This window comes from Oncorhynchus clarkii, chromosome 4 (assembly GCF_045791955.1).
Source record: "Oncorhynchus clarkii lewisi isolate Uvic-CL-2024 chromosome 4, UVic_Ocla_1.0, whole genome shotgun sequence".
Classification (NCBI taxonomy): Eukaryota; Metazoa; Chordata; class Actinopteri; order Salmoniformes; family Salmonidae; genus Oncorhynchus; species Oncorhynchus clarkii.
Window position 1 is genome coordinate 20,333,868 of NC_092150.1, and position 14,789 is coordinate 20,348,656.

Here is a 14,789-nt window from a genome sequence, read left to right on the forward strand (position 1 = left end):
AATGAAAAGCCCAGTGATTGTGCCTGTTACTGCATTGCTTGTTCTGCAGTCTGACCCATGCTGGAGCCTGGTGTGAAATGTGATTTATCTGTGACATGCTGCGCCCTCCACGTGGAACAGAAGCTTCTGTTTATTGACCTGCCTGCATTACTGAACTGCTGAGCACTGGCTCTCCACAATGCCGGTGGAGGGCACAGTGGTCGGAGCATCAGTTCATCCCAGCTCCGTCTGCCTCCAGACAATTTTAATATTTTTCTATGTTTGTTGATTCTTCTTCTTAACCCATTCTCCTCCTCCAGATAGGTTTTTAGTTGAGTAGAGCGGAGGCGATCTGATGGAAAGGGGGGCTTGGTGTGGTTAATGTGAGGTGCTGCTGTGAAGAGTGGGGGTGATTTACAGAGGGTTGTGACTGCACTGTTGAGCAGATTAGCAAATGAACAGAGAATTAAGATGTCCTACATTCCTGCCCCAGCAGAGCTCAATAATCCTGGAGCCATGACGGCAGAGCGCTGGTGCCCATGTCCACGGTGCTACACTACACCCCAGCACTGCAGTGTGAAGGCCACTGCCTGCAGAGGATGGCCCTCTGTATACACAGATTTAGATCAGGGGTGATAATTCTTCTTCCTATTTGTAACAGCAAAGTTATCATCAGGACTTTACTGTTGCGATTGGAACGGGGCAATTTGTAACGTCACCTCCCTCGCTGTATGTGACATACTAGTCCAAGTACAAACCCAGCTTGTTGTTGATGCTGCTGTTTTTGTGGGCCACAGACATAAGTAACCCTCGGGCAAAGTCGTTTAGCTTAGTTTCTGTGCATGCTAAGTCAACTAGGAGTAGTACTGTTGACCAATCACCGACGAAGGGGCGTAGACTTCAGTTACCGAACTTCGACTTGCCTCAAGATGTTTTTTTGTGTGCACAAACTGCTGAAAAACAACTGCCGAAGACAAAAATTAACCAAAACATCACACAATTTTGGAATAATATATATATGCGCAAACTGTTTCAATTTGGAAGCATACGGTAAGCTTTAGCCCCAAATATATTAGCCTATGATATTAGTGCACATAAAGACCAGGGAAGTTTCTATATTGATTTTTTTTTTTTTAAACGTAAGGTTCTGCAACCCAATATTTATTTATCTTATTTTTTTGTACTTTTAACCTTTTCTTTCCCCAATTTTGTCCAACTTGAAGTTACATTCTTGTCCCATCGCTGAAACTCCCGTAAGGACTCGGGAGGCGAAGGTCAAGAGCCATGTGTCGCACTGCTTCTTTGACACACTGCTCGCTTAACCCAGAAGCCAGCTGCACCAATGTGTTGGAGGGAACACCATACAACTGGCAACCGAAGTCAGCTTGCAGGTGCGGGCCCGCCACAAGGAATTGATAGAGCGTGATGGGACAAGGACATCCCGGCCGGCCAAACCCTCCTTAACCCGGACGACGCTGGGCTAATTGTGCGCCGCCTTATGGGTCTCCCGGTCACGGCCAGCTGTGACACAGCCTGGGATTGAACCCGGGTCTGTAGTGATGCTTCAAGCACTGCGATGCAGTATCTTTGACCACTGTGCCACTCAGGAGACCCCTGCAACACTTTTTAACAATAAAATATAACAACAATAGCTTAATTGCCAACCCAACATGCATGACAATCACTGGATTGGTTGCACATGAGAATATTTAGAATCACAACATGAAAAGATGAAACAACTTATTTCTTGAATACCATCTCAGTAGACTATTTGTGCTTTTTAACAAATCACTGCGAATTATGTTATAAGATGATACTCATTTGTTCTATTTTGTGACGCTGTGGAAAAAAATTGGTGCAACCAAATCATGGGCTGGTGCCACGTACTGAAAAACTTAGTGCCATCAGGGGAAAATGTTAGTCTGGAGCCCTGCCATGGCAACTGTTTGCTTGTCGTCTGTTAGATATGGCTGCACTGTCGGAACTAGAAGAACATGCGTTTCGCTACACTCACAATAACTGCAATATCTGCTAACCATGTGTATGTGACCAATAAAATTTGATTTGTTTTGCCAACGGATATGGGCTATAGCAATTCCAGGAAACTGGGTTACTTCCTCAGTTGGTGCGAACAACTTCCTGTCCTCTCCAATATGGGACTAGAGCCTGTGCTTGGGGACGCCCATTCTTGTGCACTCTTTGTCAGTCCGTCACTCATTCCCTCTCCGCAATCAGACTCAACTAACAGAGCCTCCCCTCCCCAGGGTTTTGTAGTGGTTTCAGTGACAAAGCAGTGGTGCGTGTTGAGGGAAGAACCAACGTGTGCCAGCCAGCTGCACAGCCAAATGCCAAGGCCCATGACCCTGACTAGACATACTCTTCGTTTGTATGTCCTTGATCTGTTCTTAAAATTGATAGAGAACAACATACAGTGCACAGAGACCAAACAAGAGAGAGGGAAAGAGAGCGAGCGAGAGATTCACTTCCATTTCTACGAATGTGGGGATTCCATTGTCTAGCCCACACAGTCTTGTCTGACCGCAGTCACACATGCTCCTGCTCACGCCACTACACGTGTGTGTCTGGCCTACTAGCCTGGCCTGAAGGACGATGAGTATGTTTTAGTCATCTCATCTGTGTGTTAAATACCATTTCCCCTTCCTCTTCAACCATCCCCAATTTCCCTGTTTTCCTTAGCCGCCGGGTTCTTATCATGTCTACAATCCCAAGAAAATTCCCCTAAACCAGCTTTCACTGATAGAATAGGAGAGCCTCCATTAGGGAGAAGAAAGGATGTCAGTTGTAGTTACAAATGGCTGGTAAAAGTTATTTGTCAGCGGGGTCTGTGACACGTGGTGGTATTGTTTGTTTGCTTGTTGGGTCTGTGTGTGAGCGGTGGGGCTGAGCTGCGATGGGGGGATCCTCTCCTCCCTCCCTCCCCAGCCTCTCCCTCCACCCTCTCCCAGAGCCAGAGCCTGGGCTGGTGGCCTGCTTCAGAATGGAAATTGAGTAATTAGTGTTAGCCTGTCCCAAATCCTGTGAGATCATTACGCCTGGCGTTGTGACAGCGTGCGTGTATGTGGACTGGAGCTCGTCAAACCAGTCAGGGGAAAGAGATTTCTCCTCTGCTTACTCGCTCACTCTCTCACTCTCTCCTTCTCACCCGTTCTCTCCCTGTTGCTCTTTTTACCACTCCTCCTTATACTATTTGGATATCCTTATACTCAGTTGCTCATTGTCTACTGTCTTTATTTACCCCTGTATATTTTGCTTTCTGTCTATTTCTCTCCTTCGTGTCTAAAAAGTTAAATTGTGTCTGGCTGGAGCAGTTTTTTTTCTGAAGTATTTCCTATTTAATGAGCCAATGTCAGTAGAGAGAGAGTGAAACCCCAGATGCGAACTTCACTGTTCAATCATGTGCATATTTTTGGCACCTCTTTTTAACCACAGTGACCACCAATGAGACGGCATAGGAAAAGTATGTCTGCTTCTAGAGCTTCCAAATACATTTTAGGCCTAAGTACTGTATATATTTTCTTGACATGCATTTTCATGCAAATATCTCATTAATAATCAATGCATAGCCTATTTATGCCTATAGGCTAAGCTATGTGCATTAACCGCATATCACAAGTTAGCCTTGAATGATATGGCGATGAAAGTGAAGGATCCAGACAGGGAGTGACCTCCGTATGATCTATGATGTCTTACTGTCTCGCAGCATGAGTAATGGGGGGTATTATGTTCGTGGTCAGTCATCATGCAAAGTCACACATGATATCACAGCCTAGCTGTATGCAGCACAGCAGTATATGGTGTGATATGTCAGCTGATATTTACTGGCCTTATGAGATGTGTGTCTTGCCTCAGGTCTTCCAGGCTCATTCTGTTGCTCTAAATTGTAGTGTGGTTGTGTTTAATACCATTGTTCCTAAATTTGATTTTAACCAATATCCGCTATGATTGACTGAGTTTATATCTGTGATTCTTGAACCTTGGAGTCTGATTCCAACCAGCACTCGGTTGTTGAAATGACTAGGCTTGTCCTTTACAGTCGAAGTTGCTCCAGATGTGTGTGTGTGAGTGTTCATGTACTTCTTCCTTTCAGAGTGGTGCATACAATATGCGACGGTCTTGTCACAGGAAGTAGTGTTAATGCTGAGCACACTTCCTGTGCATTGATGATGTGGCTGTCATGTGAGGATTGGCGTTGCTGTGAAGTCATTTGACCTGCCCTTTCTTCCAGGAAAGAGCGCTGTGTTTTGGGTTTCCCAAACTCGGTGCTGGGGCCCCCCCTGGTTGATTATGACAGTGAACCCCAGGCTAAGATTCAGACTAAGTTAAATCAAACATCAATGGAAAAAAGAGAACATTTATTTTGTTCTTAAAACAGGCTGGATTGAATGGGCCTTAGTTTGCCCCCCCGCCCCCACACACACACCATTCTAGGAGCTAATGATTTTCACTAACACATGTTATTTTCCTTCCTGTTATTCATATATATATTGGAAGCCCATTGAACGTTTCTTACCGTAATGCTAACAAAATGTGCACAAACTAATAGCGAAATCACAAAGTCAACTAACAAACTAATTGCAAAGCCGTGCAAATCCAGCTCATAAAGTTGTACAAGCATAGCTAGTAGCTACCGAATGTCATTTTTAGTGAGTGTGGACATTTTACAAGTGAAAGTGAATGAGAAATTGTACAAATGAACAAGTTGTGATGCATGCTTTTCTGAAGGAATAGCAGCATGTGTACATGGAACAGAGGGGAGAAGAACGGAGGAGGGGGAGATAACGCTAGTAGGAATCACAAGAAAAAAAATTGGAGCTTTCCAGGCAACTCATCCGCTCTTTGACTTCTGGCAGAAAGCCATTATAAGATTGCAAACATTTAGTAGTGAATTTTTTTATTTATTTTTATTTCACCTTTATTTAACCAGGTAGGCTAGTTGAGAACAAGTTCTAATTTACAACTGCGACCTGGCCAAGATAAAGCATAGCAGTGTGAACAGATAACAGAGTTACACATGAAGTAAACAAGTCAATAATACAGTAGAAAAAAAGAGTATCTACATTGTGTGCAAAAGGTATGAGGAGGTAGGCGAATAATGACAATTTAGCAGATTAACACTGGAGTGATAAATGATCAGACGGTCATGTGCAGGTAGAGATACTGGTGTGCAAAAGATCAGAGAAGTAAATAAATAAAAACAGTATGGGGATGAGGTAGGTGAATTGGGTGGGGCTATTTACCGATGGGGATGAGGTAGGTGAGTTGGGTGGGCTATTTACCGATAGACTATGTACAGCTGCAGCGATCGGTTAGCTGCTCAGATAGCAGATGTTTAAAGTTGGTGAGGGAGATAAAAGTCTCCAACTTCAGTGATTTTTGCAATTCGTTCCAGTCACAGGCAGCAGAGAACTGGAAGGAAAGGCGGCCAAATGAGGTGTTGGCTTTAGGGATGATCAGTGAGATACACCTGCTGGAGCGCGTGCTACGGGTGGGTCTGGCAACGAATATGTAGCGAGGGCCAGCCGACTAGAGCATACAGGTCGCAGTGGTGGGTGGTATAAGGTGCTTTAGTAACAAAACGGATGGCACTGTGATAAACTGCATCCAGTTTGCTGAGTAGAGTATTGGAAGCTATTTTGTAGATGACATCGCCGAAGTCGAGGATCGGTAGGATAGTCAGATTTACTAGGGTAAGTTTGGCAGCGTGAGTGAAGGAGGCTTTGTTGCGAAATAGGAAGCCGATTCTAGATTTGATTTTAGATTGGAGATGTTTGATATGAGTCTGGAAGGAGAGTTTACAGTCTAGCCAGACACCTAGGTACTTATAGATGTCCACATATTCTAGGTCGGAACCATCCAGGGTGGTGATGCTAGTCGGTCGTGCGGGTGCAGGCAGTGAATGGTTGAAAAGCATGCATTTGGTTTTTACTGGTGTTTAAGAGCAGTTGGAGGCAGCGGAAGGAGTGTTGTATGGCATTGAAGCTCGTTTAGAGGTTAGATAGCACAGTGTCCAAGGACGGGCCAGAAGTATACAGAATGGTATTGTCTGCGTAGAGGTGGATCAGGGAATCGCCCGCAGAAAGTCCAACATCATTGTTATATACAGAGAAAAGAGTCGGCCCAAGAATTGAACCCTGTGGCACCCCCATAGAGATTGCCAGAGGACCGGACAACATGCCCTCCGATTTGACACACTGAACTCTGTCTGCAAAGTAGATGGTGAACCAGGCGAGACAGTCATCAGAAAAACCGAGGCTACTGAGTCTGCCGATAAGAATATGATGATTAACAGAGAAAAAAAGCCTTGGCCAGGTCGATGAAGACTGCTGCACAGTACTGTCTTTTATCGATGGCGGTTATGATATCGTTTAGTACCTTGAGCGTGGCTGAGGTGCACCCGTGACCGGCTCGGAAACCAGATTGCACAGCGGGAAAAGGTACGGTGGGATTCGAGATGGTCAGTGATCTGTTTGTTGACTAGGCTTTCGAAGACCTTAGATAGGCAGGGGAGGATGGATATAGGTCTGTAGCAGTTTGGGTCCAGGGTGTCTCCCCCTTTGAAGAGCGGGATGACCGCGGCAGCTTTCCAATCCTTGGGGATCTCAGACGATACGAAAGATCGGATGAACAGGCTGGTAATAGGGGTTGCTACAATGGCGGCGGATAGTTTCTGAAATAGAGGGTCCAGATTGTCAAACCCAGCTGATTTGTATGGGTCCAGGTTTTGCAGCTCTTTCAGAACATCTGCTAACTGGATTTGGGTAAAGGAGAAGCTGGGGAGGTAGCTGCGGGGAGGGGGGGGAGCTGTTGGCTGAGGTTCCTGTTAGAGCTACAGGAAAAAAGCTGAAAAAGCTGGCCTTTGCTTTCCTGACTGACTGCGTGTATTGGTTCCTGACTTCCCTAAACAGTTGCATATCGCGGGGACTATTTGATGCTATTGCAGTCCGCCACAGGATGTTTCTGTGCTGGTCGAGGGCAGTCAGGTCTGGAGTGAACCAAGGGCTATATCTGTTCTTAGTTCTGCATTTTTTTGAACGGAGCATGCTTATCTAAGATGGTGACGAAGTTACTTTTAAAGAATGACCAGGCATCCTCAACTGACGGGATGAGGTCAATATCCTTCCAGGATACCCGGGCCAGGTCGATTAGAAAGGCCTGCTCGCAGAAGTGTTTTAGGGAGCGATTGACAGTGATGAGGGGTGGTCGTTTGACCGCGGACCCGTAGCGGATACAGGCAATGAGGCAGTGATCGCTGAGATCCTGATTGAAGATAGAGGAGGTGTATTTGGGCCAGTTGGTCAGGATAATGTCTATGAGGGTGACCATGTTTACAGATTTAGGGTTTTACCTGGTACGTTCATTTATGATTTGTGTGAGATTGAGGGCATCTAGCTTAGATTGTACAACTGCCGGGGTGTTAAGCATATCCCAGTTTAGGTCACCTAACAGAACAAACTCTGAAGCTAGATGGGGGGCGATCAATTCACAAATGGTGTCCAGGGCACAGCTGGGAGCTGAGGGGGGTCGGTAGCAGGCGGCAATAGTGAGAGACTTATTTCTGGAAAGATTCATTTTTAAAATTAGAAGTTCGAACTGTTTGGGTATGGACCTGGAAAGTATGACATTACTTTGCAGGCTATCTCTGCAGTAGACTGCAACTCCTCCCCCTTTGGCAATTCTATCTTGATGGAAAATGTTATAGTTGGGTATGGAAGTCTCAGAATTTTTGGTGGCCTTCCTAAGCCAGGATTCAGACACGGCAAGGACATCAGGGTTGGCAGAGTGTGCTAAAGCAGTGAGTAAAACAAACTTAGGGAGGAGGCTTCTGATGTTGACATGCATGAAACCAAGGCTTTTTCGATCACAGAAGTCAACAAATGAAGGTGCCTGGGGACATGCAGGGCCTGGGTTTACCTCCAAATCACCCGAAATCACCCGTAGAACAGAGGAGGAGTAGGATGAGGGTGCGGCTAAAGGCTATCAAAACTGGTTGCCTAGAGCGTTGAGGTCAAAGAATAAAAGGGGCAGATTTCTGGGCATGGTAGAATATATTCAGGGCATAATGCGCAGACAGGGGTATGGTGGGGTGCGGGTAGAGCGGAGGTAAGCCCAGGCACTGGGTGATGATAAGAGAGGTTGTATCTCTGGACATGCTGGTTATAATGGGTGAGGTCACCGCATGTGTGGGAGGTGGGACAAAGGAGGTTTCAGAGGTATGAAGAGTGGAACTAGGGGCTCCATTGTAAACTAAAACAATGATAACTAACCTGAACAACAGTATACAAGGCATATTGACATTTGAGACATACAGCCAGGCATAAAGTAATCGCAGGTGTTGATTGGGAGAGCTAGCTAAAACAACAGGTGAGACAACAACAGTTAATCAGCTAACACAACAACAGCAGGTAAAATGGCGATGACTAGGCAGAGTGGGTCAGATTAACTACACACAGAGCCTGAGTTCGTGGCTGGGGCCGACAGATTAAATAAACAGAATGGAGTACCGTGATTAATGGACAGTCCAGCAGGCATCAGCTATGTAGCCAAGTGATCATAGTGTCCAGGGGGCAGCAGTAGATGGAACAGGGAAGCCACCACTACGCTATCACGCGGGCAACACAGTGTTTAAAGTTAGTAGCCCGGGGCTAGTAGGAGCGTCTGCTCAGACGGAGGACGGTTGAAGGCACAGCGGATGGAGTATTCGTCGGCAGACCAGTCGTGGTGGTGCGGCGGAGGGCCGTGTCGACAGATAATCCAAGCCAGATGGCGAAAGTTTGCTAGCCGGAAGATGCGCCTGGCTCACGGCTAACTGGTGCTAGCTTCGTGGCAGTGGCGTTAGCCACAATAGCCAATCGGTAGCAGCGGTGATCCGGTGCCAAGGTCCAGAGTTTACAACAAGGATCCGGTGGAGTATGTGACGGGTGAAATGAAGTACACAATCTGCTTTATCTCCTAATGTTCTGCACAAATTACTGCAGGTATTCATTAATAAAGTAGATACAAAAACTTAAAATAAATAGTTTTGACGGTATTAATAAAAACATCCCTGTGGCTTTTTTTATACGATATACCGCCCAAGCCTGGTATGCATCAGGAGCACTTGAGTGCCGTCTCTGGTTGCATCCTCCCCACACAATAGAGGAAGTGTTTATTTTTTGAATCATATTTTTCTTAACCTTTATTTTGACAGGGAAGTCACGCTGAGCCTGAGTGCCTGACTAGCAGCCCCCCCCCCCCCCCCCCCGGGTGCACGTATATATTGTTTTTTGCCCTAGTACTACACAGCTGATTCAAATCATCAAAGCTTGATGAAGAGTTGGTTTGAATCAGCTGTGTAGTGCTAGGGCAAAGACCAAAAGGTGCAACCGGAGGGGCAGCACTGAGTTTGGGAAACCCTGACGTAGATGAGCATTGTGGTCTCTATCAAGGCTCACTGATGTCTCTGTCTGCTGCATGTTCACTGGCTGGCCAATGTGGCTCTTGTAGTTTCCTATATTAATATGATCACCTGGGGTTTTGTGGCAGGAGTGGTAAGATGTGCTTGGCATAAGACTGAAAATATATTAGGATTTTTTTTAAATGCATGTTTTCAAGAGGATTCTGAATAAACAGATTGATCAAGGCCTATTGGAAATAATCACTAAAGTCATCAGGTTGTGTGTTCTTGACTGATGTGTTGTATTCCTGTCTGTTGCAGCTCTCCAGTGTCTGGATGCTGTTAAGCCGTGTGTCAACAATGCTACATGTGCCACCTTCACCAACGGGACAGGATACTGCAGGTAAGACTGGCTTGGCCGAGGAGAAACCCCTCATATGGTTGTTGGGTCCAGTGCCAACCCAAGGGTCACTGAGTAATAACAATACTGGCAGCCCCACCAAAGAATACTTCCACCTCCAAGCTGTTTTTTTGTAGACATTGCGGGGGATCTCCCAAGTCGTACATTTTCAAAGGGGTCTTAATCAAGGGGTCTTAATCAAATGAATCAAGACTCTTCCACTGTATTCAATGGCAATGGTTCACTGTCTAAATCCAGATTGGGTATAGCTTTTTAATGTTCTGTAAATGTCTGCAGTTATTTCGGTTTGTCATGATATATGCCTAGTGCTTTTGACAGTGCTTGTAATTATACTTAGCATAGAAAGAACGGACACTCCCAATCTATACATCAATTATAGAAACACACAGCTGGGTCATGAACCTATCACGTTGCATGTAATGGGGTGTGAGTCACACTCTGTTTCTGTTCCCAGACCTGTGGAATCTGAAAAGTTTGCTGCTTCCGAAATAAATAGAAAACATCTAGGCTATAGTCAATGTTTTCAATTCAACTATAAAGCAAATATGTTTCCCTACAGGTGTATGGAGTCCATTATTAGGGCCCTATAAAGTCTGCTTTATTTTTTTCCAAATTCTGTTTTATCCATTTTTGTTTTTCCAGGTTTCATTTTTTTGGGGGGGGGGTTCGCTCTCAAAATCACACCCTTTGGATGTTTTAAGTGCTTAAACTCCAACAGGAGACCACTTTTGGGGTCTGGGAAAAATCTAATAAATGTAGATGCTCTTTAATTCAACTGAGCACCAGCAAGAGACTTGTTTGGTTAGCTGTGTTTCTGTACCACACATGTAATTGCAGAGTTTGCTAAATAAATCGGCACTGGATAATCACATTTTATTGGCTAGATGGACCGAATACAGCAGTTGTAGACTTTACCGTGAAATGCTTACTTACCAGCTCATCCACAACAACAGAGTTAAAAAGTAAGACAAATATTTGCTAAATAAAATCATAGTAACAAAATAAATAATCAATGCACAGGCATTCCTGTGCGTTGCCTCTTCAGAAAGTTGAAGAAAATACGAATCACTGAATCATTTTTGAATGTCTTGGGCAAATGTAATACATGTTGTAGTAAGTTGAATACATTATTTGATTTCATACTAAGCTGAATACATTTTTGAATGTTTTTGAATTCCGTTTTAATGTCTAGATTCCGTGATTCCGTCTGCGTTCTCCGCTTTATGTATTTTATAGGATCCTACATTGTGTGTGCCTCTGGTGTAGAACAAGACACTGACCTAAGCTAGGCCTAGCTTTCACAGTCAGTGGTTGTAATGAGAGCGAGTAGGAGGACAAGTGAGCCCAAGACAAAGAACACTGAACAGACCGCTTGAGTCACACACTGGTTTTAACAGTGACTTGTGTAACTGGCTGACTGCCCCAGAAGGACGTTTCAACATTTGAGTTTGTCCCTCTTCTCTATTATCTATTTGAATTAATTTAGTCCTTTGTCCCATATCGGGCAGAGGGTTGCTCCTCTTGAAGAGAGGAGTCTTTCTCTCTCTCTCCTGCCCGCCCGCTGGCTGACCTTAAAAGAGTCATTGTGTGAAAATCCCATTGTGTTTATTAGACTTCCAACATATTAAGGCAAGCAGTGAAAAAACAGTGCCTGGTCCATCCCTCTCAAGACAAGTGCAATTATGGACTGTGCAGCAGCCCAGGGGTCAGAGTTAATTGTAAAGACTACTGTTGTGTTGATATTCTGTCTTTAGGACAAGGCTGAACACTGCCGGGGGACAAGGGAGGCAGGCTGAAATGTGCTCCAAAACAGATTGATGGCTGCCTGTTGGCTTTTGTGCAAAGGGAACAGGAGGATACAGAGAAGGAATTAGGGGAACATTCAGCTGATGCTTAGTAATGCTTTTTTTGTGGAGGTGACACCCAAGCACTCATTTCTGTCTGTCTTTTTGCTTACTTTGAACCTAATGAGAGAATTATGAGTCTGGGAGGGAGAGGCTGGCTGGCAGAGCAGGGTGTGTTTAAGCTGTTGAACCGGTGGGACTACAAGCCTTCAGCCAGGGTGTGAGAACGAGGCGTGTGTCACCACTGTGTGTTTGTGTGTCACTGTCTGTTGAGCCTGGGCTTTCGTTAGTGCCCAAGTGTACTGGTAAGTCACAGCAAAGTGTGTTGATCTTTATTTATTATTTGACATATTTGATGTGATAAACCCACAGAGGGCCAGGGAGACGCGTGTGATAATCTGAAGGACACAAAAGGGCCACTTGATGTCTTGAGAGAAATTACATCAAATCCTTGAGTTATCAAAATTCTGGTAGTTTACTGGTAAACTTAAAAGGTTTCCAATAAAACATTTATCTATCTATCTATCTCTCTCTTGCTCTCTCTCTCTCGCTCAGGATAGATTTAGAGTTGGGCCTAGTACCTCATCACAGCAACCCTAGGGCAAGAGTAATGACATCCAAACCTTTTTTTCCCCTGAACAAGATCCCTTTGTCTACTGCAGTGCCATGGTGCAAACTGATTAATTTTCTCTCTCTTGACTGAACAGAGAAGGGGAGAGAGAGTTTGGTGTGTAGTAGTTGGTTTGATCTGACAGATAGAATTTAGCTTGGGGCAGAGAGAGGAAAAAAGAGGGAGTAAAGAAAGGAGGATGCCTCTTTAGCAGTAATTTGAGGAGAGTATCTCAGAGCTGACTTGTCACTGATGAGAGGTGTGGGAGGGGAGGAGAAAGGAGAGGGACAGAAATGACCTGTCACTGCCCCTTCCGCATCACTCTATCAATCATCCCTGATTCCGCCGAGCTAAATGCCTCTGGACACATCTCACCTGGCGTCTTAATCCTTCGCTCTCTCTCTTTCTCTCTCTCCCTCACTTTATCCCCCTTTTCATTATTTCCACCATCTCTTTCTCTTCATTTAAACCCTCCACCCTACTTTTAGTCCCTCAGACCCTCAAATCCTCTGTTACCCCTTGCCTTTGCCCCACTGACTTAACCGCACCCCCTTTCTACTCCTGTCTATATATGTCAGTTCTCTTTCATCATGAGCTTGCCCTACAGAGAGCCATGATGTGATTTCCTATCCCCATTGAGCCTCCCATAGCCTCAGGTGAAACAGGAGAGAACCAGAAACTCCAGCACAAGGGAGGAGGGAAAGCTGAGTGGAGAAGCACTGCGTTAGCTTAATCTCTCCCTCACTCCTTTCACTGTAACCACTCCGTCTCCTCTACTCCAGCAGACCAGCACACACAACCACAGTAGCTCATAACACACACTGAGTGGCCAGGCAAACCCATGACCAAAACCTGAGTTAACAAAACCCTGTGATTTTGAAGAAACAAACCCAGGGTGTTGATTTTCCACCCAGTCCACTTGCCCACCACAGCTCAATGAGATGTACTGACAGAATGAAACCACACAGATACGAGACTAAAGACAGGCCCAGGGGCACCTTGAGACAAGATAGTGGCTGGCCCTGGGACAGTGGGGCAGGGAAAGAGCTGAAGTGTGGCTGGAACAGAGGGCTAAGAAAGGGGTCTGCCGGTGGGGGTGTTGGTGGATGTTCGAGTGGGGTATGACTAGGCCTGTGTGTATGGTCTATGGCAGGGGTCTTGACGGGGTGGAGACGAGACCATTCATCATTGTCAACTCACTAGATAGGGTCAACATGGCCTGCTGGCCAAGAGGGACTGTCCCTTTTTGTGTGTTTCACCCCTACACCCACTCAATCTGAAAGGGAGGAAGCCCTACAGAATAGTGGGGAATGTAACAACCAGATTCTAAACCCACAAGACACTGCAGTGACGAGCTGTGGTGATAATGACAACAAAGTAGGCTAACCCTGTGAAGTTCAAATGCCCAGTGGTTACATGCCAACATCTTTCATTGAAGTCCTCAGGCCTCCTAGAGATTCATAACTAAATGACACCACACAACAGAGGAAAGCAGATGGCGCATACAGAATCAAAATGGATTCCTTATTCCATCTGTCAGATCTGGATTACTTTGGAGTATTCTTTTAAATATAGTGTGCTATGTTACCACAGCCAAAGTCAGTCTCCACTCTCCGACAGTCTCTTTTTCTACCCTCTCCTGCCTTTCATTCCTTCTCCCTCATCTCTCTACAAGCCACACATTTTCTCTTCATTTCTTGCTGTTCGCAACTTCGCACCCCCCCATCGCTTGTTTTTGCAGCCTTTCTTCTCTTTATGAAAGTGTTTGCTTCCAAAAATACTACTAACAATTCCTCTGAGTAAAGAGCATAGAAGGTATTGAGCAAAAAGGAGAGAAATTGCTTTATTGTAAAGAAACCAAGGAAGACTTTTCCTATTATACTGTGTCATATAGCCTAGATCTCATAAGACACACATCTCAAAATCTTCTCCACCTACAACATTATTTTTGGTTTTGAATTGAAACTTTCTACTGTAGAATATAGAGCACTATATTACATACTTGCACCAGAGAGACCACCTCCAGTCCAACCAGCCAAAGCGAATGTGGCAAGTGTGAAATGTGAGCAGGAGCACCTTGTTTATGCAGCCTGGTCTATGTGTGATGGCCGGAGGGAGAGGAGGAGATAGGGCTGTCCTTGACTAAAAACAATCTATTGGTCGAAATTTTAAACGTTTATTTTTCTATATATAGACACACCCTATGTGTTTTAATAAAATCAATTATATGCATTGAGCTTGTCTGATGCTTTAAGCTTACTTATTGATAAATAAGACATGCCTCAAAAGGGCGCCAGAGATCTAGATAACCAGAAGAAAAAAACCTGGCCCAACTATTCTCCTCCTGCTCCTGTTGGCTTTCAGATTCTGCCATCACTCTCCTAAAATTGCTGGTTGTCGGCAACCTTTCTCATGTGGAATGCCAATTTATCCTACCATTTCTACCGATCTGCGTGCCAGTTATGGTTTTCATATGCACATTTTCGTGAAACAGTTTCATTTAATTTATAACTTCTTCATATCTAAATATCATTGGCATGT

The 14,789-nt window shown here is 45.0% G+C and overlaps 2 protein-coding genes across 4 annotated transcripts in view; both read left to right on the forward strand.

Annotated features, from left to right (window-relative positions):
- Window positions 1–14,789, forward strand: part of LOC139406573 (ral guanine nucleotide dissociation stimulator-like 1) — a 407,527-nt gene that overhangs the window by 207,575 nt on the left and 185,163 nt on the right. The gene's annotated exons all lie outside the window — the stretch shown is intronic.
- Window positions 1–14,789, forward strand: part of LOC139406572 (neurogenic locus notch homolog protein 2-like) — a 56,084-nt gene that overhangs the window by 1,726 nt on the left and 39,569 nt on the right. For all 3 annotated transcript variants that reach the window (XM_071149301.1, XM_071149302.1, XM_071149303.1), the window contains exon 2: window positions 9,695–9,776. In XM_071149301.1, the coding sequence (XP_071005402.1) occupies window positions 9,695–9,776 (82 nt within the window). The remainder of the gene's footprint in view (window positions 1–9,694; window positions 9,777–14,789) is intronic.